General features: G+C 38.8%; 1 protein-coding gene across 4 annotated transcripts; it reads left to right on the forward strand.

Annotated features, from left to right (window-relative positions):
- Positions 1 to 208: 208 nt before the first annotated feature.
- LOC113113486 (calnexin-like) lies at positions 209 to 22,657 on the forward strand. Of its 4 annotated transcripts, none has more exons than XM_026279684.1 (15): positions 209 to 356; positions 8,902 to 9,096; positions 9,523 to 9,596; positions 11,673 to 11,731; positions 12,005 to 12,146; positions 12,448 to 12,529; positions 13,418 to 13,610; positions 13,732 to 13,921; positions 14,130 to 14,243; positions 14,829 to 14,985; positions 15,564 to 15,779; positions 18,958 to 19,077; positions 19,158 to 19,263; positions 19,413 to 19,501; positions 20,697 to 22,657. In XM_026279684.1, the coding sequence occupies exons 2-15, from the start codon at positions 8,905 to 8,907 to the stop codon at positions 20,754 to 20,756; spliced, it is 1,794 nt and encodes a 597-aa protein (XP_026135469.1). In that variant the 5' UTR covers positions 209 to 356; positions 8,902 to 8,904; the 3' UTR covers positions 20,757 to 22,657. The 4 variants fall into 4 exon arrangements, with proteins under 4 accessions (XP_026135469.1, XP_026135470.1, XP_026135471.1 ...); XM_026279685.1 differs by having other exon boundaries at positions 19,416 to 19,501; XM_026279686.1 differs by having other exon boundaries at positions 19,161 to 19,263.
- The last annotated feature ends 259 nt before the right edge of the window (positions 22,658 to 22,916 follow it).

The following is a 22,916-nucleotide window of genomic DNA, read 5'->3' on the forward strand; positions in this document are numbered from 1 at the left end:
CCTGCATGGCAAAAAAAATAATAATAATAATAATTGCATTTGGATAAATTCTTGCCAAATAAGTATCCGTCATCTTTCACTTGCGCTGTGATGTGTCCAATAAGAGTCTACTTCCCAGTCCTCTACGGCCAATCAGCGGTGTCCACGAGGTGCAGGTCGGAGGCGGAGACCTCTGTCAGTGACAGACGTAACATCTGTCCAATCAGCATCTCACAATGTCTATGAGGCATGTCTACGCCGAGAACAGTAGCCAATCGGGTGCGCGCGGAAGGCGGAGCCCCAGTTTCTGGATACTTGTCCACAGCCACACGTGACGCGCTGGAGTCGCAGGCGGAGTGCAGCATCAGTGAGTACGGGTGAGTACACTTAACCTGCAAATATGAGCTTTACTACACTTGTGTGCATTTCAGTGCACGTGCGATATGCGTCGCCGATGTGTTAATGTATGAGAGCGGGATTGTATGGTTCAGCTCGAGTGTTAAACTGAGAATATGTGCGTAGACCTAATGGCTAGTTGGTCAGTTAACGTTAGCAGCTTGAGCTAAGCTAACTGATACAGGTGTCATGTCAATAAAATCAGCCGTATTATCAAACCTTATCACAGAAATCTGCTTCACATCGTTGATCGTGTGATTTTCTTGTCAGCAGAGTGAGATGAAGATTGTTTACGCTGTGTGTGGTGTTATCTAATATTGGAGAGATCTGAGATTCATTGAATGAAGTTAACGCTAGTCAAACGACACTGATTTACTTTAATGTGCTCTTACCTCTTCACATTAAAATTCTTATACACACATATGTAAGGTTAAATTATTTTTTCATAAACGTTATTCCCTCGTTTAAAATACACATTTGTAAGTAAAGGTAAATGTACGATTTCGTATATTTTAGAAATATATAGCATGTAGATATGCACCTAGCATGTTTATCTCGAGCCAAATTATCAAATAACACTAAACATAATCTTCAGTTTGAGTTCATAAATGGTGGTTTGTGGAATGGCATGGCTGTGTGGGGGATAAAAGTTAATGCGGAAACGCCAAACCGGCTGAACTGGAGCCGCACATGTCAGTTGAACCGTCATTTCCGCCCTTTAAGAGGAAAGGTAGAGGTCACGCGAGAGATACTCTGACATTTGCATGGCATATATTAACTTAAATGACGTTTGGTCCGATTAAAATTCAGTTCATCCGTTAACATGTAACTGCAGGTTTTCTGATTCTGCCACTTTGAATGTAGAGCTCAACTTTGACCTTTAGGTTTAACCAAAAGACCACTTTGCTGGCGGTAACCGTTGTGAAGGAGTTTAACACTTCCCAGAGTTCCTTGTCACTGATCTCTATGAACTAGGTCATTTGAATTATCTACGCAGTTTTATCTATTCACTTTTATGGCCCGTGTCCTGCTCAGAGGCATTGAGTCACTTCACTGGTGCACTCTGGGAAGGTTGTGGCACCTTCCCCCATCGCCTCAAGCCCAGATCTGTGGCACTCAAAGGTAAAGAGGCTTAAGCATGTGTTCTGGAAGAGTATGCATTCACTATTGAGGGCAGAATTGAACAGACCCCTGGTTAGGCCATGCTGGGACCTCCACATGAGGCTTAATCACATAGAAGTCTGACATAACGAGCGCCTGCTCTGGACAATCGTTTAACCAAAAACACAAACAACTGGCTGACTGTACAATGTGGCTGGTATTGTGATGATAATTATTTAAGATATTCTGAAATGTTGTTATAGATCATTTCTATTATTGTTTAACTACCCAAGTATGTTTTTTTTAATCAACAGAGCGTCTTTGCAAGAACCAGCTGTGACTTTTTAATTAAAAGATACAGATGTATTGTCGCAATAACGTCAGTAACATACACCTAGAACATGGGGAATCTTCATTTGATGCCAAAATGATTTTTTTTTAACAATGAATTATTAGTTTACATCAATAAACTTAATCAGAGTTCAGCTGATCGATTGATTTGATTTGTTTAGAAAGTTGTAAATCATTAAATGAAATTATGCTTACCAACATCAGCATTTACTGCAGAAGTTATGTTTTTTCTGGTTCTTATGTTCTTATACCTGCGAGTCGGAGGAAAAAGGGACTGATAGTGAAACTAGTTTAATGAGCGGATCTTCTTGAGAAATCTTAATGGCCGTATAAAACCATGAAGATCAATGGGATATTCACAATGTTGCTTTGACTTTATATTGCTAGCAAAATCAGATTTCATTTTATATTGTGCATATATCAGTTTATTGCCCATTACAACATATGTTGTTATGTGAAAAGGAGCCATGAAACTAGCACAGCTCTGTAGGAAAGTGTTTTTTTAGTCTGTCGGTCATTATGTAAAGCTGGCTGACCGCAGGACGCTGCAGTGACCACAGAAGACTGTTACGTTCGTGTTTAATCCAGACTGGATCTGAAGCAGCTCTCTGTCCGTTAGCACTGCAGTCTTTCAGTCCCACTAGTTAGTTTTATTAGGGGCAGGATGGAGTCCAGTCCAGAACGAATGAATCTGCTGTGTCCAAACAGGAACCACTAGACCCCTTCTAATGAGCCTTGTTCTGTAGTAATGTCTTTTCTTAATTAATGGGCTAATATTGGCCAATAACTCCGTCTGCTTGGACGTTTAACCAAAGAGTTCATTCCCACTTGTGTTTTTAATGCTTCTGATTCACTTTTCTTTCCATATTGTTCTTTGAACTAATGTGAATTTTGAGTCGATATTGTGTGGAAGCAATGTTTAGTTAGTCTCAGTCCAAAAATCTGGGCCCTTCAAAATTGAGGATTAAAAAAATAATGAAAACAAAGAATTTATGATGTCAAATTAATAAAAAATAATCTGCTTTTTGCTTTTATTTTCTATTCATTTGTATTTCTAGAGTCTTTTTAGAAAGGAAACTGCATTTGACATTGATCCATTCAAAGGACATGTTGGTCTGAAAGAATGCTGTTTCTAAAACAGTGTTTCAGTCTTTTAAGAAAATATTGTATTAATCAACCGTTTTTTTTTTTTTCACAACCGCACAAAGAATCCTAGTTTTCCCCTGATTTATTTATGTTAAATCAAGCCATGATCTTCAGCAATCTTTAGGAAGTGTTGCATGAGTCGATGGGTCTTTGCTGAATGCTGTATTAATTCTGCTGATGTCTTGCGATGGTTAAGCTCAGATGCTAATGTTAACTAATGATTAGCTTTAATCGTGGTTGTCTGTAATCGCTCTACCCCCACAGATGATCATCAGTTCCCTGAGCAACAGATGGGTCGGGACGGGAGTGTATCCTGTGACCCCCGACCCCACTTCAATACAAACACATTCCTCCCTGTGTAGCCCCAGGGATCCTCGACTCTAGTGTCCTGCTCTTAAAGATCAGCCTCAAGTCGATTTCTCTGTTCAACACAGGCTCTTGTATTTTTCTGTAATCTCAGTCTTAGCTTGAGTTGGTCTGACTGATCTCAGTTGATTTGTCTTTATAGTGTAGAACTGCTCAGTAGTGGTTGATCTGGGTGATTTGTGGCAGATGTCTGATATAACACTATTAGACAGGGCTTGAGATGTCCTCCTCACCTTTAAATGTCTTCTTGACTGTAGACAGATAAATCTAAACCACATTTACTGAATGCTAATGCTGTTATTAGTTCACTTTCAGAACAAAAAGGTACAAATAATGTACTCGCCTCGTTGTTCTCTATGATGTCTTTCTTCGATCGAAAAGAAATTTTTTGAGCAAAAAAAACTAGGATTTCTTTCTATATACTGGACTTCTGTGGTGCCCCTGAGTTGGAACTAACAATGCAGTTTAAATCAGCTTTAAAGGGCTCTAAACAATCCCAGGCAAGGAAGAAGGGTCTTTTCTAACAAAATGATCTTATATGCTTAATTTAAAAAAAAAAAAAAAAACTATATACTTTTTAACCTCAAGCGCTGGTCTTGTCTTGCTTTGCATGAACTATTTATTTCCGGTTCATGACAGTTAGGGTATGACGAAAAACTCCCATCTCATTTTCTCCTCGAACTTCAAAATCATCCTACATTGCTGCAGGAGTACCGACCCGACCCAGTGTTTACAACGTGAACATGCAGAGAAAACCAAACCTCATTTACAAAAAAATGGCAAACCAGCGACGAAGAACGATTTTGAAATTGGAGGAGAAAATGAGATGGAGTTTTTCGACACACCCTAACTGTCATAAAAAAAAACTGAGTTCACACAGAGATATATATATATGTTGTCTTGGTCGTATTTATCATTGTTTAACATATATTAACATCAGTATTCGTGAGATTTGTTTCATACCCCCTGGTTTTAACCACCCTGGTTCAGGTAAGTTTGAGATGCCAATATGGTTCAATTTAGGGCTGAAAAAAAAAAAGATTTGATAAATCATGACTTTTAATGATGTTGATTCAATATCTTTTCTGAAAAGCCACAAATCACTTCCAGCATTGATTTCAGCAAACATTTAACACAAAATCTGTTTAACATAAATCTAATCATTAGTCTTCTCCACTAGTTGTCACCCTCTTATTTACCTTTTGTGATGTTAACGTAAAGCCTGTCATTCATATAGTGCTTATCATGGCAGAGATACTGTTGACAAGAACCAAGAACACAGCAGTATGCTTGATTTGCAATGCTCAGTAAAATGCCTTCGTAATACTGCGGAAGCATTCGACATCAATAAGGCACCATAATTTCTGTGATGAATGAATGGTGGTTGTGTTTCATATACTCAAACTAACGAGTGTTTTTAGCTTTCATTTAAGAAAACTACCATCATATGACACACAGCAGCTTTAAGTTCTTCACAGTAACCTGTCATAATAAAAGTTTGGTTAAACGTGAAGAAACTGTTACAGGAATATCCTACAATTGTGCAGTATTAAGACTCAATGTACCAACAATACTACTATAGTTACAAATGTTTAAGTATAGTAACCTTGGTGTTTTTTTTTTTTTATTTATTTGTAGTAAAACCATGGTTAATATTCGTAAGGGAATTTTCACAATTACAGATTTATTAATTTATTTAAAATCCCAAAAAGCACACTTCCATTACTGTCCTCGAACCGTGCAGCTGAGTGTGTGTGGTTTGTTTGTGAGGCTGCTCATGTCTTGTAGTTTGTGTGAAAGTGCTTTTGTTGTGTTTTGGCTGTCTTGGTGATGTTATTATCAGACTCTGTTGGCACCGCTGCTTCAGTCGCAGTAATCCTGAGAGTGTTAAGCTCATTAACACAACAGTCTGTGGGGTGCTCAAACACGACTGTTCCCGTTTAAGGTTTTTTGCAGTGTTTATTGATACCCCTGAGGAATGATCTGACAGCGCTGTAAAGCTCTGCTCTTGAGGCCAATGACAGTATTCACCTGTTTGAGCTGAAGAAGGAAAACAAGGGCTTGTAATGGAGGGAGATTGAGGTGGTTAACGGAGTATTTATATTTGCTTCTGTTAACTCACTCCAAATGATACTTAAGTTGAAGTGATGCTTATGGTGAATTTAGAGGGAAGATGCTTGGTTTTATCCACCACAAAACAGATTTTAGGGTAAAATGCTGGTTCTTTTAGACGAGTGCGTGTCTGCACGTGTTGATTGATATTGGTGTGTTTGTAATCTCATTGGGGTAAATCTTATTAAAGAAAAGGGGCTGATGCTGCAGAACTCTGTCTTTCTGTCATGAGGACCCTACATCTACAGCCCACTTTACATCAGCCTCTGCAGCCTCGCTTGTGTCAGGCGATATGCTTTAATTGTCATATCGTTCTGTCGCCAGTCTGTGAGATCACGATATTATCATGCTGATTTATTGCCGGAAAGTGCACTAACTCCAGCGTTAGGCTAAAATCAGCCCTATGTTTTTAATATGACTGAACTTGTATTTAACATGAAAACAATTTAAAGGGGGGGTGAAATGCTCGTTTTCACTCAATACCCTGTTAATCTTGAGTACCTATAGAGTAGTACTGCATCCTTCATAACTCCAAAAAGTCTTTAGTTTTATTAAATTCATAAGAGAAAGATAGTCTGTACCGATTTTTCCCGGAAAAACACGACCGACTGGAGGCGTGACGTGTGGGCGGAGCTAAAGAATCACGAGCGCCAGTAGGCTTTTGCGTTGAGAGCATGTGGAAACTGTGACATTACTGTGAGGGAAAAACCATCATCCAAAACAAACCATGGCTAACAGTCAGATTCAGCCATTTATTTATGATCCAGAATCAGATCCCGAGGCTGAAACTGAACGAGAGCAGCAGCAGCAACCACTTGCTCCGAGCGGGGCTCGAACCCGGGTCTCCGATGGGAGGCGGACGCACTAACAAGGAGGCAGAGATATTTGAAGCAGTTTTACTCACCGCCTGCGGTTCCAACACACGATCGTGACCCTTTTTCGTTGGGATTGCATCATCCTTAAGAAATAAACGATGTGCAAATCCGGCGTCAAACTGGGCCTTGTTTGTAAAACAAGCATTTTAGAAATGCAGGGAACAAACACAAACACTTGCACAACTCCGTTGATGCTCTGAAAAAATAAACTCCATCCACTGGTCCCTTAATGCTGTTTCTCTTTTGGTAATCTGTGCAGGGTTGTCTTGCCCTGGCAACCAAAAACACACTCCTTTTGTGACATTTGGCGACGCTCTCGCTCTGATCGGTGAAGTCTGTTGTGCTCTCAGTGCTCTGCTATACGGGAGCGTGCGCTCTTCCGGCAGAAGTGCCTCAGGACCCATATAAGGAAATTCCGCTCCATCTAACGTCACACAGAGCCATACTCGAAAAAAACTTTCCGAAACTTGTGACAAACCGGAAGGAGTATTTTTGCAACAGAAATACTCCTTCAAACGTACAACTTAATTTTTGAAACTTTGTCCATGTTTAGCATGGGAATCCAACTCTTTAACAGTGTAAAAAACTCAGTATGCATGAAATAGCATTTCACCCCCCCTTTAACAGAAACAGTGTTGTTAGTAACTAAACAAGTTACTAATTCTAATGCTCACATTTCCTCCGTTATTCAAACAGCAGATGCAGAAAATGAGCAGAGAACATTAACATGATCAAACAGCATCATAACTGCCCTCAGTCTTGTGCGCATATATGCACTTTAACACAGCTCAACAACAACACAGAATAGTATAGACACAATATCAGATTTGGATCGGTCTTGTTGGTCCAATACCTGATCCTCAGAAAATGCCTGGATCGGATCGATGCATCCCTAGTTGGTACATTACTGTAATGGGCCTCATAAAGATTCCTAACTAGTTACTGGTTTTTAGATATAATAATCAAAGCGCAAATCAAATAGTTTTATGCAAAAACATTTAATTTGTGCATAGGGTAGTTTTTATGTAGATTTTTTTGGTAGCCCTTTATTTTACTGTATTGTTCCTGTTGTACAAAGGTTTGGGATCAGTAAAATGGTTTAATGATTCTGAAGAAGTCTCTTATGCTCATTAAGGCTGCATTTATTTGATCAAATATACTTAAAAAAAAAAAAAAAAAAACAGTAGTTTTGTGAAATATAATTGCAATATATTTGAATATACCCTACTTTAAAATACTCTGAAATGGAATAAATATGTGATGCAAAGTTGAGTTTTCAGCATCATTACCGCAGGCTTCAGTTTCATGTGGTCCCTGAGAAATCATTCTAACATGCTGATTTATTATGTTGTGCTGCTTAATAATATTTTGGAACCGGTGACATTTAAAATTTAAACTTAAAATTTTTAATTTAAAGTTAAAAGAACAGCATTTATTTAAATATAAATATTTTGTTACAATATAGCCTACTCTACCATTTAAACGTTCGGGGTTAGTAAAGAAATTAATAGTTTTGTTCAGCAAGGATGTGATAAATTGAAAAAAATAAAATGCAGTCTTCATGAGCATGATTTTTTTTTTTTTTACATTGAACTTTATCCCAAACATTTGAACAGCGATGTACTTTCTATAGCAGTTACAGTAAGTAGACACTACCCCTGAACCTTATATTACCAGTATTGGTACATGGTAACACTGGAAGTACACATACTCTAAAAGTGAAAACAACTTTTTAATTAAGATTCTATTCACGCGGTAGACTGTTGAATTGTTGTGCGAAGCCCGTATGACTGATCACTGTGATTGGCTGTTTAGCTCAGCGAATCAGCTTCGACTCCTGCTGGTATGGAGCGTTGTTTTCTTCTCATACAGACACAGTTGGGCTTTGTGTATTGTTCAAGCTCAACTCTGTGGCCCAGTCTCAGACAATGTGAAAAGGCATTCCTTTTCCTTTCATTGCTGCTAGTTCTTCGATGTTGGTTTGGTTTGTCTGAGACCCAACACACACAGATAAACATGAGGAACTTGTTACACCAGCATGATCAAACTGAGGTTTTACTCTAGAAGAACTGAGAGAACACCTTAACATACTTCACCTTAAGTAAGTCTTGATGACAAATATTGGATGGTTTTCCAGAAAATCGATTTGTTTGTTTGAGGATGTGCAGGACTACACATTTTCAGACTTCTACTACTTGACACATTGTCTCAAAAAATATAAACCTTAAATGAACCTTCATGTTTTAAAGGGATAATATACCCAAAAACGAATATTCTGTCAAAATTTACTCACCCTCCCTTCGTCCCTAATCAGTGTGACTTTCTTTCTTCTGTTGAACACAAAGGAAAATATTTTGAAGGATGTGGATAACCAAACAGTTGTTGGTCCCATTGACTTCCACAGTGTATGTCCATACTATGAAAGACAGCGGACCATAAACTATTGAGTGGGAGTAAATTATTATTATTTTTTTTTTTCGTGAACTATCCCTTTAAGAAAACTCACAGCCAGCCTCATAAACCAGCTAATCGGAGTCTTGACCCATGTCTAATTCATTCCCTCTTGTGTGTGTAGACTATGGAGCTGAAGATGCGGTTATGTGTGGCTCTGCTCTCTCTGAGTCTGTGTCTGGGCCTCATGGGTCATGTGAGGGCGCAGGAGGAGGCCGAAGACATGGACATGGACGTGGAAGATGCCATCGATGACATGCAAGAGGAAGATGTTGAGGAAGAGGAACAGCAAGTCCCTTCTTCCCCGCCAGTGCCCACGGTAAGTGTTAGCTGACTGAGAAATGTGCTTTACTTAGACAGCACTCCAGGTTCTTCATGCTTCAACAGTCAGCTGTGTATTGATCAGGGAAGAGGCTAGTGAACTAAAACAGCTCATTAAAGCTCAAAATAACATCCACATCTGCTTCCCTTGACTTAAATTTCTCGTGAACCGTGTTGGGAATCAGTGAGATTTAGCCGGAGCAGTGGTGCTCTGTGTTTGTTTGAGGAATTCGATCAGCCAATGATTACTCATGTCACTTAAAGGGCCAGTTCACATTAAATTCAATTCCGTCCAGATTTACTTTCTCAAAACCCATGTGACTCTATTTCTTCCCTGTAACATGAGCCTAAATGTAGTTAAATATAAAACCGTGTTATGTAGGTGCATCTAGGTTAATGTCTTCCCCAAACGTCTTTATTGAAGGTGACATATAAAGCTCCAGAGCCGATGGGAGAGCACTACTTTGCCGAGTCATTTGATAAAGGAACACTTCAAGGGTAAGATGTCTGTTATCTTCACAACAGAGACCGCAAATATTGCAAATGTCTGTTGCATATACAATCATGTTCAAAGGTTTGGGGTCTGTTAAATTTGTTTTTGAGTCTCTCATTCTCTTATAAAAAAAAAAAAAAGTAACAACAGTGGTATTGAGAAATTTTATTACAATAAGTTTTTTTTGTTTGAATATATTTTAAAATGTAATTTATTTCTGTGATGTGCAGCTGTATTTTCAGCATCATTCCTCCTTCAGTTCTTCAGTGTCACATGATCTTCAGAAATCAGTATAATATGATGATTTGCTGCTCAAGAAAAAAAAGTTTCTCCAACCCTAAGCTTTTGAACAGTAGTGTGTATCATTTGAAGAAATATGTCATACAGTATTGTTCAAAATAATAGCAGTACAGTGTGACTAACCAGAATAATCAAGGTTTTTCGTATATTTTTTTATTGCTACGTGGCAAACAAGTTACCAGTAGGTTCAGTAGATTCTCAGAAAACAAATGAGACCCAGCATTCATGATATGCACGCTCTTAAGGCTGTGCAATTGGGCAATTAGTTGAATTAGTTGAAAGGGGTGTGTTCAAAAAAATAGCAGTGTGGCATTCAATCACTGAGGTCATCAATTTTGTGAAGAAACAGGTGTGAATCAGGTGGCCCCTATTTAAGGATGAAGCCAACACTTGTTGAACATGCATTTGAAAGCTGAGGAAAATGGGTCGTTCAAGACATTGTTCAGAAGAACAGCGTACTTTGATTAAAAAGTTGATTAGAGAGGGGAAAACCTATAAAGAGGTGCAAAAAATGATAGGCTGTTCAGCTAAAATGATCTCCAATGCCTTAAAATGGAGAGCAAAACCAGAGAGACGTGGAAGAAAATGGAAGACAACCATCAAAATGGATAGAAGAATAACCAGAATGGCAAAGGCTCAGCCAATGATCACCTCCAGGATGATCAAAGACAGTCTGGAGTAACCTGTAAGTACTGTGACAGTTAGAAGACGTCTGTGTGAAGCTAATCTATTTTCAAGAATCCCCCGCAAAGTCCCTCTGTTAAAAAAAAGGCATGTGCAGAAGAGGTTACAATTTGCCAAAGAACACATCAACTGGCCTAAAGAGAAATGGAGGAACATTTTGTGGACTGATGAGAGTAAAATTGTTCTTTTTGGGTCCAAGGGCCACAGGCAGTTTGTGAGACGACCCCCAAACTCTGAATTCAAGCCACAGTACACAGTGAAGACAGTGAAGCATGGAGGTGCAAGCATCATGATATGGGCATGTTTCTCCTACTATGGTGTTGGGCCTATTTATCGCATACCAGGGATCATGGATCAGTTTGCATATGTTAAAATACTTGAAGAGGTCATGTTGCCCTATGCTGAAGAGGACATGCCCTTGAAATGGTTGTTTCAACAAGACAATGACCCAAAACACACTAGTAAACGGGCAAAGTCTTGGTTCCAAACCAACAAAATTAATGTTATGGAGTGGCCAGCCCAATCTCCAGACCTTAATCCAATTGAGAACTTGTGGGGTGATATCAAAAATGCTGTTTCTGAAGCAAAACCAAGAAATGTGAATGAATTGTGGAATGTTGTTAAAGAATCATGGAGTGGAATAACAGCTGAGAGGTGCCACAAGTTGGTTGACTCCATGCCACACAGATGTCAAGCAGTTTTAAAAAACTGTGGTCATACAACTAAATATTAGTTTAGTGATTCACAGGATTGCTAAATCCCAGAAAAAAAAAATGTTTGTACAAAATAGTTTTGAGTTTGTACAGTCAAAGGTAGACACTGCTATTTTTTTGAACACACCCCTTTCAACTAATTGCCCAATTGCACAGCCTTAAGAGCGTGCATATCATGAATGCTGGGTCTCATTTGTTTTCTGAGAATCTACTGAAACTACTGGTAACTTGTTTGCCACGTAGCAGTAAAAAATATACTAAAAACCTTGATTATTCTGGTTAGTCACATTGTACTGCTATTATTTTGAACAATACTGTAAATATGAGCAAAAAGGGCCTTTCTTTGTCAAGTATTTAAGTCTTTTTTTTTTGTTTCCTGTCTAGATGGGTTTTATCCCAGGCCAAGAAAGATGGCATCGATGAGGAAATTGCAAAGTATGATGGTAAGTTTCATAAGCTATTTCATCTTCTGCTCATCTGAAGTTGTGTATAGTTATTAATTTGAATAGTCAGAAATTGTGTGTGTTCCGATTGATTTGTTTAGCATGAAAACAATTAAGAAAGCCTAGCCTATGAATAGACATTTTAAAGATGCTTTTATTTAAATCCCAACATTTCTAAACGTGAGGACATTAATAGAAGTAGTTTTTTAGGCCACACATGAAGTGAGCGTGTGTGAGGTGATCCTGAGGTTGTGCGGTGGTGTTTGTGTGCAGGTAAATGGGAGGTGGAGGAGATGAAGGACACTAAACTCCCGGGTGATAAAGGGCTGGTGCTCAAATCTAAAGCGAAGCATCACGCCATCTCTGCTCTCCTCCTGCGACCTTTCACCTTTGACACCAAACCGCTCATCGTCCAGTGAGTATTCATTTCTGCTCTTGCTATGCATTTTACTCTGGCCTTTCCAGATAAACAGAGTATAAAGACAGTATTGTAGTAAAAATGTTTGGAAATTGCTAGTGCTCTCATGTCGAATTACTTTGACGTATTTGTTTTGTGTTTTCATGTATTATAGTACATTGATATTGGCTGAAAATAACATGTTTAATGTACAGCTCAACTCCAAACGATAATGAAAGCATGCACTCAAATAATCCAAATGCACCAATGTCAAAGCCTTGAAATATCAGAATAATACTAATGTGCCGTGTTTCGTCAGGTATGAGGTGAACTTCCAGACTGGCATTGACTGTGGCGGCGCTTATGTTAAACTGCTGTCTCAAACCCCTGATCTTGACTTGGTAAGACGCCCTACAGATTCATGGTTCACAAGTTTCTGCTATACCTGCCCTGAAACAGCCTTCAAATTTGAAAAAACTAACCTAGACGGTAAATTTACTGAAATGTGAAGTTGTGACTTCTGGCTCTGTTTCTTACTGTAAAGTTATTCTTAAATTTACTAAATGTGATCTCTGTGTGCTTGTGGTAGGATGCTGGGAGGTTTTGCTGTCTATTCTTACTGCACATCCCAGAATGATCACAGTAATTGAGTGTTACTCTGCAGTCCAGGGCGCATTTAATTTTTCCATTACACATCTGATTAGGGGTGTGCAATATTGACAAAAAATTAAATCTCTATATTTTCTGTCATTTTATCCATAATGATGATTAGACAATATTTTGCTGAGTGTATTATTGTGCTTTTATCTTAAGGACTACAGCTGACTCCTAAAGTTTTAAACAACTCTAATAAATGTAAAAACACGAATACTAAGTTTAATCCGTGAATTAGAATAAGACTTTTGGGCTGTTACCACTCAAATTAAATTAGTATCAATAAAATGAATCTTTGCAAAGAAGAGGAAACACATTTAGATGTTTGCCCACTACTTTTTAGTGCAGAACATGAATGCATTTTAACCTGCTATTAAAAATGCATAATGTTTCGATACTGATACCCTTACATGTGATGAGGTCACATGCATTTCTGACTAGCGCCATGTATGATTCAGTGATCCAATCACAAAACATTTTACACCTGTATTTAATTAGTGCTCCTGTTGTGACGCATCTAGAATCAAGGTGACCAATGCAATGCCTGTATGGCCGTGTATTTATTTATATAGTTTATTGATAACATTATGAGCCGGACACAGAACTTAATGTAAGTATTGGTTGTGTCCCCACAGGAGGAGTTTGTGGATAAGACGCCGTACACCATCATGTTCGGGCCGGATAAGTGTGGGGAGGATTACAAACTGCACTTCATCTTCAGACACAAGAACCCCAAAACCGGCGAGTTCGAGGAGAAGCATGCTAAGAAGCCCGACGCTGACCTGCGCACATACTACACCGACAAGAAGACTCACCTCTACACACTGGGTAACACACACACCTCCTCCTGCTTCCAGAAGAGAGCACATGTACCTGTTTGATTCGCCTGTCTGCTGGTTTCTGCTTCAGTCTGAACAGACGAATCACAAATGAATGTGTTTCCCTGCAGTGCTGAACCCTGATAACAGTTTTGAGATCCTGATCGACCAGACGGTGGTGAACAGCGGCAGTCTCTTGAACGATATGACACCCCCCATTAACCCCCCGGCCGAGATCGAGGACCCCGATGACCTCAAACCAGAGGACTGGGATGAGAGACCCAAGATCCAGGACCCAGATGCTGTCAAACCTGAGGACTGGTGAGACAGAGAGAGTCTTATCTGCAATAAATATCACAACTACTCATCTTTGCACCAATAAAGTGCAACACTTTGTTTTTGTTCCAAATTCTAATACACTCACTTCCAGTTGTGCACTCTGAAGTGTGGTCATTTGGACGGTGTATATCTGTGTGTGTTATACTGGGGATCAGAAGCATCCTTATGATTGGATGTGTTTATACTTCAGGGATGAAGACGCTCCTGCTAAGATTGCTGATGAAGATGCTGTGAAACCCGACGGCTGGTTGGACGAGGAGCCGGAGTACATCAGTGACCCCGATGCCCTCAAGCCAGAAGACTGGTAACACTCTCTACATTACTATTTAAGAAAGATTACTGTGCATGATAACTGAAAATTATGAAAAAATGACTGAAAAATAATTTCTTTATCAAGAAAAATAACAATCTCCTCCTCTGGGAGGTAAAATTTAAACTAATAATGTTAATAAAAATCTACTTTTTTAAATCCAAATTAAATTGTGGCGTGCAAAATCTTACATTTTATACAGATACTTACATAAACTGATATGTGTATATATATATATATATATATATATATATATATATATATATATATATATATATATATATATATATATATATAGCAAAAATTTGGCTGTGTAATTGTTCATAAATCTATAGAGACATAAAAACAAATGAGTTGCATTGTAGTGAACGCACAGTCTCTGCATATCATGTAAAAGACTGAGCGGTTGTGTGTTGGACAGTGGTGAAGTGAGCTGATTTTAATAAAGAAATTAGGACTCATGGGGTGATGATCTAGATTTAGTTTTGTAATTATAGCCTTAACCAAGAGAGCAGCTGAAATAGAAGTATGAGGAGGTTTTCTTTCGTAGCTGTACTTCATCTGCGCTCGTGTCTTTAGGGATGAGGATATGGACGGCGAGTGGGAAGCTCCTCAGATCCCCAATCCTGTCTGTGAAACGGCCCCCGGCTGCGGCCCGTGGGAGAGACCAGTGATAGACAACCCCAACTACAAGGGCAAGTGGAAGCCACCCATGATTGACAACCCTAATTATCAGGTAATAAGCATCATTTTTGATTGTTAAAACCAAAATTGCAATGGATTGCAAATGCTTAAAAAGCTGAAGCATTTAAAGGGGTCGTGAAATGGAGAATCAATGGAGAAATCATGATGCAATGCGCTTGCAAAACCTTAAGTTTCACATGTAGTGCATAATAGTATTGTTGTTGTATATTATTCTTGGTGTGAATGGGCCTTTACATGTGAGCCGCTCATTTATTCTGTGCAAAATTAATTACATTTTTCTTAAATGCTCTCTAATAGTTAAATATTACAGTAGTAATATTTTATGTTTATATTTGTATTAGGTAGTAATACTAATAGATTATGTAATATTATTATTTTAGTCATATTGATACATAATCACAAACATTTTGCAAATTGTGCATCTCTGCAGACAAGCACAGCATTTTTTTTACATTTTATCATTTTCAAATATCAGTTTTATTTTAGAAAATCAATTTCCACCCAAATTATGCTGCCCAGTTATAAGAGGTGGTTTGTGAGTTTTATGAGTATTTACGTAAGGCTGTTCTTGTGAAAATGTCAGCGTCTGATGGTTTGTTTGTTTGTCAGGGAGTGTGGAAGCCCAGGAAGATCCCTAACCCAGACTTCTTTGAGGACCTGCACCCGTTCCGTATGACCCCAATCAGCGCCGTCGGTCTGGAGCTCTGGTCCATGTCCTCCGATATCTTCTTTGACAACTTCTTCGTCACCTCTGATCGTAACGTGGCCGAGCGATGGGCAGCTGATGGCTGGGGGCTGAAGAAAGCAGCTGAGGGAGCCGCGGAGGTAGAAAACCTTCTCTACCTTTCCTTTAGTCAGCCGTTCATCAGTGAGATGAGAGCGTACAGTTAACCTCATCCAGTGCGTTTGGCATAGAATAAATCAGCAGTAACTTTATCAGAAGCTGCAGTCTGGTTGGCTAACTTTACACTGGATTTGCCAAGGTTTGTGACTGTAATGTTTGGGTTTTTTTGTGGTGTGACTTCCAACAAATTATAGTATGTAGAACTTAGCACAAATTTTAACCTAGATTTTTATTTGTTGTTGACATCTCTATGACTTTATGCCAACAGTAGGTTATTTTTCTTCTTTTTTATTTTCCTGACTCGTGTCTTGTATGGGATGCTGTGTGTGTGTGTGTGTGTGTGTGTTGGGGATGCACTCAGCAGTGCTCTGAAGATCTGTTTCCACTTACTCCTGAGACTTTCTCCCATGACACAGTTGAACCAGCCACGTTCTTCCTCAGGGCGTGGAGCCGTCTCCTCATCAACCCACACACATTCACACAGTACACGTGAACAGCAAACACACACACACACAGCTCCTCGTACCCCGTGCCCTTCACACAGCCCATGCCTAACCTCTGAGTCTCTACACGGCAGTAAATATCTGTCCAGATCTCAATATGAGCCCAATCCCAGGGTTCATGCATGATGAATTTCTGGCTGTCAGGAGCTATAAGTGACCTTTTCACTGACATGCACAGTGCTCCGTCAAATCTGTTTTCCCCCAATTCCATTTTTTCCTTTTCCGATTTTTCTGGTTTCTGTTCTCTGTAAAAGCATCTGTCATTTAGAACTTGCACAATTTAATAAGACAGTATTAAATGTTTAACAAAAATAACATTTTAGGGCCCTGTTCTTCTCTAAATTCTCAATTTTTCTTCTTCGTGGATTTAATTTTATAGTTTTGTGACTTTTGAGGATGACTTGTGAATTCAAAATAAAATACCATTTGTTAACATTAGTTAACATGAACTGTCAATAAAAAATTAGTTTTAAAGCATTTATTAATCTTAGTTGAAAATTGATACATATACTAATATATAATAAAAATTTGGATCTATTAATTTTATTTAATATACCTGAGCGAACATGGACTAACAATGAACAGTTTTTTAACAAACATTAATACTGTAATAAACGTATGCATTAAATACAGTTGTCAAATGGAACCTACTTGTGAAGCGCAAAAAATTACAGTAATATTTTATTCCGTGATTTCTTCAATGTGTAGTTGATGAAAACATGACACTTCTTCACACAGACATCATATTTTAAAAGCAAACTTTTTGTGTATAATATTCACAGACGCTAGACCATAATGCGATTTGATTAATTTTACAGCCCTACTTTTGATTTATTCATTAAACATTTGCCAAATTCCATGACATTCTGTGTTTTGCAGTAAATTTAGAACATGGTGTCTTTGGTTTTTGTTGTGTGGGATCTCTCTCTGAGGATCCCAGGGGAATGTCTCTGGTTCTGTCGGTGTGCTGGGAGGCACTGCGGAGCACATATACTCTGGGATTAGCTGTTTTTTGGCTGGCTTTTATGAGAATTCCTACTGTGCAAATGCCTTTTGCCCCAAAGGTGGATTCCAGGCATGCCTTGCATGTTAAACTCGAGGGCCAGCTCTGTCCCTGGCTAAAGGACCTAGCAGAAGCCTGTGGGTTTTTGTCTAAATGGATTCATGCTTTGATGTTGCTGTGACAAAGGCATGATGGCTGATTAAACTGACCACAATCAAAGAGTGTGAGTCAGGACAGAAGCCTGTACCTCAGTGTGACTGCGGCTCAACTCTTTACCACATGGCCAGAAGATGTGTACTTGGTTTGAAGGGTTTGCAGCACAACCCTCAATGGTTAACTTAAAGGAGGCATAGTTCACCCAATGATGGTGTTATTTACTCACCCTCATCTCTTTCCAGACCCATAAGACTTTAGCTCACATTCACGAAAGATTTAATATGGCTTTAAAATGTATTCCCATATAAACATTGATCAGTGTACACACATAAAGCATGTCATTTATTGTAAATGGAAGCTGAAACGTTTGGGTAATGTTATTTCCTGATTTCTGCTTTTATTAATGGCGGCAAAAAAAAAAAACAAAAAAAAAAATCCATAGTTCTTATGATATGGTTTGTACACAACAAATGCGATGCAAACATTAGCATCAAACTAATTACTCTAAATTAAATGCAGTATGTTTTTCGCATCACTTTTGTGAATAAAAAACATTGCGCAATGAGAAATGTCTTCATACAACAACAACATCCACAACATGTTAAACTGAGCATGTCAATGAGCTCTTCACTGATTGGCTTGCTGTCGACGCATCATGTGAATTTTACGTCAGAGTTAAAATTTGTAAACTTGCACGGAAGATGCAGTTGAGGCGAATATCGCTCATTCACGCAATCGTGTTACCCAGTTCGCATCATTTGTGTCGCCAGGGACAAATTCTGTTCAAAACTTTGCTGTTAGTTGGGTTTCCATCCAAAGTTGCAAATTTAACTTTAATTTAAATATTGCATAAAACATTTGCAATTAAGAACCGTTTTCATCCAACAATTCAAAGAGAACAAAATTGTCACTTCGTGGTAGAACTGGCTCTAGGCTATACATCATTATGAAAAGTAGAAGAAATCATTTTCATAGGCCTTTATAATAATTTACTTGAGCCTCGGAGATATATAGAAATACGCTGATGACAGACTTTGCTCTAACATTCAAAATTACCATAACATTTCAGATGCCGAGGAACGAGATCGGTCCACTAGTTGAATTTAGCCATCCCATAGTGCAGTCACATGACTTTTTCAAAGCGCTTGGAGGAATTTACTCGGCAAATGTGTTTCCATCTCCTTTAATTCGCATGAACCCTTTTTCCCACAAGTCAAAAACCACCTCAAGTGAGCGGAAACTTTTATTTTTTTGCGATTTTAAGGGATTTTCATTTGAAGTTTGCCGTTTCCATTACTTGTTTCTGATGTGATACTTCAAAATGCACATAAAAACCGGGTGATGTAAACATAGCTGTTGACTTTATATGTAATCTTATCACACAAATAATACAGTTTGCTTTGGGTGTGCACACCCCACAATAGCTTCTGTATTAGACTCTTGTACTCGCGTGTTAGTAAATTAAGTGCGTGTGTGTGTGTGTGTGTGTGTTAACAGCCCGGCCTGATGAATCAGATGATAACCGCTGCTGAAGAGAGACCCTGGCTCTGGGTGGTCTACGTCCTGACTGTGGCTCTGCCTCTGGTGCTCATCATTGTCTTCTGCTGCACCGGAAAGGTTAGTGTGTGTCATATAAATGAAACCTGACCTTAACAAAGGCTGGATCTGAAGAGTAAATGTCATCCTGTGCCTTACAGAAGAGCTCCGAGTCCACATCTGCAGCTGAGTACAAGAAGACAGACGCACCACAGCCAGATGTGAAGGAGGAGGCCGAGGAAGAGGACACCAAGGAGGAGGAATCAGGTCTGATAGATTAACAACTTCTCTTAAAGCTTTCTTACAGTTAAATGTGACCAGTCACACCAGTTGCGTTCTTTGGTGGGAAGAGTTTCTTCTTCCTCTCTTTTGGGGAATTGGGTTTGGACCTTATGGAGGTTGTGTTGTTCCCTCAGAAGCAAAGAAGAGTGAAGAAGAGGACTCCACAGGAGAAGCAGAGGAGGCTGCAGAGGATGATGGCAAAGATGACAATACATCCAGCCAGGTAGAGCATCTCATGCTACTAGAAACACATAGGAAATGCTTCTTTTTCAGACTTTTAGATTCTGTAGCAATGTGAACTTTTTAAAAATGAAGTCTTTTAGTAGGAACCTGGGTGTGGATGTGGAAAATCAGGTTCATTTTAGTAAATCAATTTAGCATCATCACATAAGTCTTGAGCAGCATTTGATGTGTTCATGTAAACTGGGGTGAGTTAGGAGTGTTTAATGCCATTTCATTTTCCCAGATTGATGTTGTCTGAATAGAGATCCTGGTTTTGTGTGTTTTGTATAATGCAGGTTTTTTAAGGTGTTTATTTTCTCTCTAATTTCTGATCGAACAGTAATTGTTTCTCATGGGGACAATAAGCTGTTGTAAACATTTATACAGAGGCTAGCCCCCCCCCTCCCCCTTTTTCTCCCATTACCCATGTTAAAATGTTCGGACCTACTGTTTTTTTGGGACAAACGAAGGTTGTGTGGTAAATTAATTGCGGTCCGAATCCACATTTATGAGTTAAAATATGATCGATCTAAAAGATGTTCATAACTCTTTTTTTGACCATTCCCAAGAACTGTACAGTAACTGTTGCGTTGCTTTTAAAACATGGACACTTTTATTACTGAGATGCTGGAATCTGTTTACAAGAATGATATGAAGTCCACTACGGGGACTGGGAGCTGTTAAGATGACCGAATCATTTCAACAGGCCATTGAAATTGGCCAACATTATGACAAGTATAAGCAATGGTCAAATGTGTTTGCCTTACGTAAATAAGGTTGTTTTAGGGTGTGTTAACTTATTTCTGATGATTTCCACATTTAAAAAATTGACATGCATTACTTGGAAATTAAAAATGGAAGAAAGAAATCCATTTAAACCATAGTGCATCAGATTTCCTGTTATTAATCGGGACGTTTAGATAAGTGTCACGGACCACGTGAGAAGTGCATTTCCAAAGTTTGTGGGATTATTAAACTCACCCTTTCACGGTGAATAAAACATCATCTGAATGCACACAATTTTATCACCCGAGGTGCCTTGCAAATTAGATTTGTGTAGACTATAACCTCATGATGAGAAAAAACCCATCCAAGTAGGGCTTTACAGGTGATTGACTGAGAAATGCATTACAAATTGTTTCCAAAGAAAAAGAACGAAAACTGTCTTTTGACAAAAGTAATTTTCTCTTTTGTAGAGATCAGAGGACGACATTCTGAGAAGGTCTCCCAGAAGCAGGAAACCAAGAAAAGACTAATGGACTTCCTGAATCTATATATCCCATCATCCCTCTCCTCCCGCTCCATCTCTCCTCCCCTCACTCCCTCCTTCCCTGTTCTTCTTCTCCATCCTTGCCGCCATGAAGATGATCAGAGTGAAACGGTGTGGTCTGCCTCTCGACCAGCAGCCAAACGAACGTCTTCTCAAGCGCCCTCGAGGAAGTCGATGGTCACCATACTGACCATGACACTCAAATAGCATAGACTTTCTCCGTAACTAACAATGAAACACAATCTTTACCATTCCTGAAGGGTCAGCTGTCACACACACACACACTTCCAGACAGTGTTCCTGAACACATGACCACACTATGACACTCTTGGTATTGTAAGGTTTACAGGCCAACAGCTTTATTCCTTTGTTCTAGAATTACTCAAGAAGCCATTGGCGTTTGACTGGATATATGTTCATTATAAACTAAAACTGGCCACTTGATTGCTTGGACATACCCCTAGGTTTTAACTAGTTTAATTTTCTATTCCATGAGGTTCATCATTTTGTCGTGGCGTAGACTGGACGTCCAGTAAAAGGCCAAACCATGACCTCAGTAAGGTATCCAGGGAGAACGCCAGGTAGATTCGTAGGCTCTAGTGTACTGCCTTACTTGTAGGAAACAAGATTTGCTAATATTTTTTTTCTGTGAATGTACTGTGAGTTTATTTTTTTCCTTCTTTTGTTTTTGCTATTCAAATGGACTTTTTACTAAATCATGGATTGCTGTACAAACGTGTTTTCTGGTCTTGAACTGATGTCGATTCTAACCCGCTCAGCCCAATAACGGGACGATTGACAGTTTTTACTTTCTTGCCCTCATTGTGTTATTTGTAACAACCTTTTTATCTTTTCTCACTGTGATGTCATATCCTGTCCAGCCAATATTAGCAGCAGCAGCAGCAGCTTCCATTTCATTGAACCAATTATGTTCACATCAGGAAAGAACGAGGACTAAGATTGAATGTTTGAGCGTGCATCTCATGTCACATTTCAGCCTGATGGAAAAAGAAAACCATACAAAACAGTAAAAAAAAAAATATTTTTATGCATACTTTAGAAATAAAATGTTCCAATATTACACTAATGAGAATATGCTTAAATATGCTTCATTTTTATGTTAAATGTATTGTTTTCTTTTGTGTTTCTGGAGAAAGCTGAAATGTGACATGGACTTATTGAGATTCACCAATGAAAACTGTTTTCTAGAAAGTGTCACTCAGAAAGAGAAAACATTGAAAAGATTATGTCCTGGGTGTAAAGCAAGCCGTAAAAGTGATTTCCTCCTCCGTTTCACATTGACTCCGCCCCTAAATATTTGACCCCAAAGATATGAAAAAGGCACTATTGGGGGTTTACCCTGATCTGAAGTAAACTAGTGTAGTTTCACTAGTATTCTTGAAGTTACTTGTTTATACTCTCAAATATGGCAAGCCGGACTCGTCTGATCCTTTTCCATCGACGCAGTCTGGCCAGATGCCATAACGTGAGCTCTACCCCAAGACTAACGAAGAGTTGGCACTTTCAAAGGTAACTGAGAAAAAATCAAATCACACACAGACACAATATCTGCTGCTCTGCTCTTAATATCTGCCGTTTCGTTCTCTGATGGGCATCATCTCCAGCTGTAAATGTCCTGTCTGTACACCTGCATTTTGGGCTGTTTTTGTCTTTTTTTCTTTGTCTTTTGGATAACCATATTTTCACAAATGTAGGTAATTAATAGTGTGGATGGATAGAAGGATGGGAGAGCAATGGATGGAGTGATTTACTGGCATCATTGAAGTTGTGAAACCGAGATCATGAGTCTGGATTGCTGGGACGGTTTGGGAAAAATCCATCATGTTACTCACAAACTAAAATAAAATAATGATTTGAACGATTGAAGTGTGTTTCTATGTGATTTATTTCTTCTGTGTTTCTAGAGTGTGGCTTCATGTGGAATTAAGGGTTTTTCTGAGGCATTTTTCTGGTTAAAGAACATGTCTGTAGTTTTCCCCCTATTCAGTAGAAATAATGTTTTTTTTTTTTGTTTTGCATTATATTTTTATGACTTGATTAGATTACATTTCCTTCAAACCTTATATTGCAGTAATACAATAGAATGTTAATTCATTGATTAATAAATTAAAGTGTGGTGTTTTGT

The sequence above is a fragment of the Carassius auratus genome, chromosome 14, assembly GCF_003368295.1.
Source record: "Carassius auratus strain Wakin chromosome 14, ASM336829v1, whole genome shotgun sequence".
Lineage (NCBI taxonomy): Eukaryota > Metazoa > Chordata > Actinopteri > Cypriniformes > Cyprinidae > Carassius > Carassius auratus.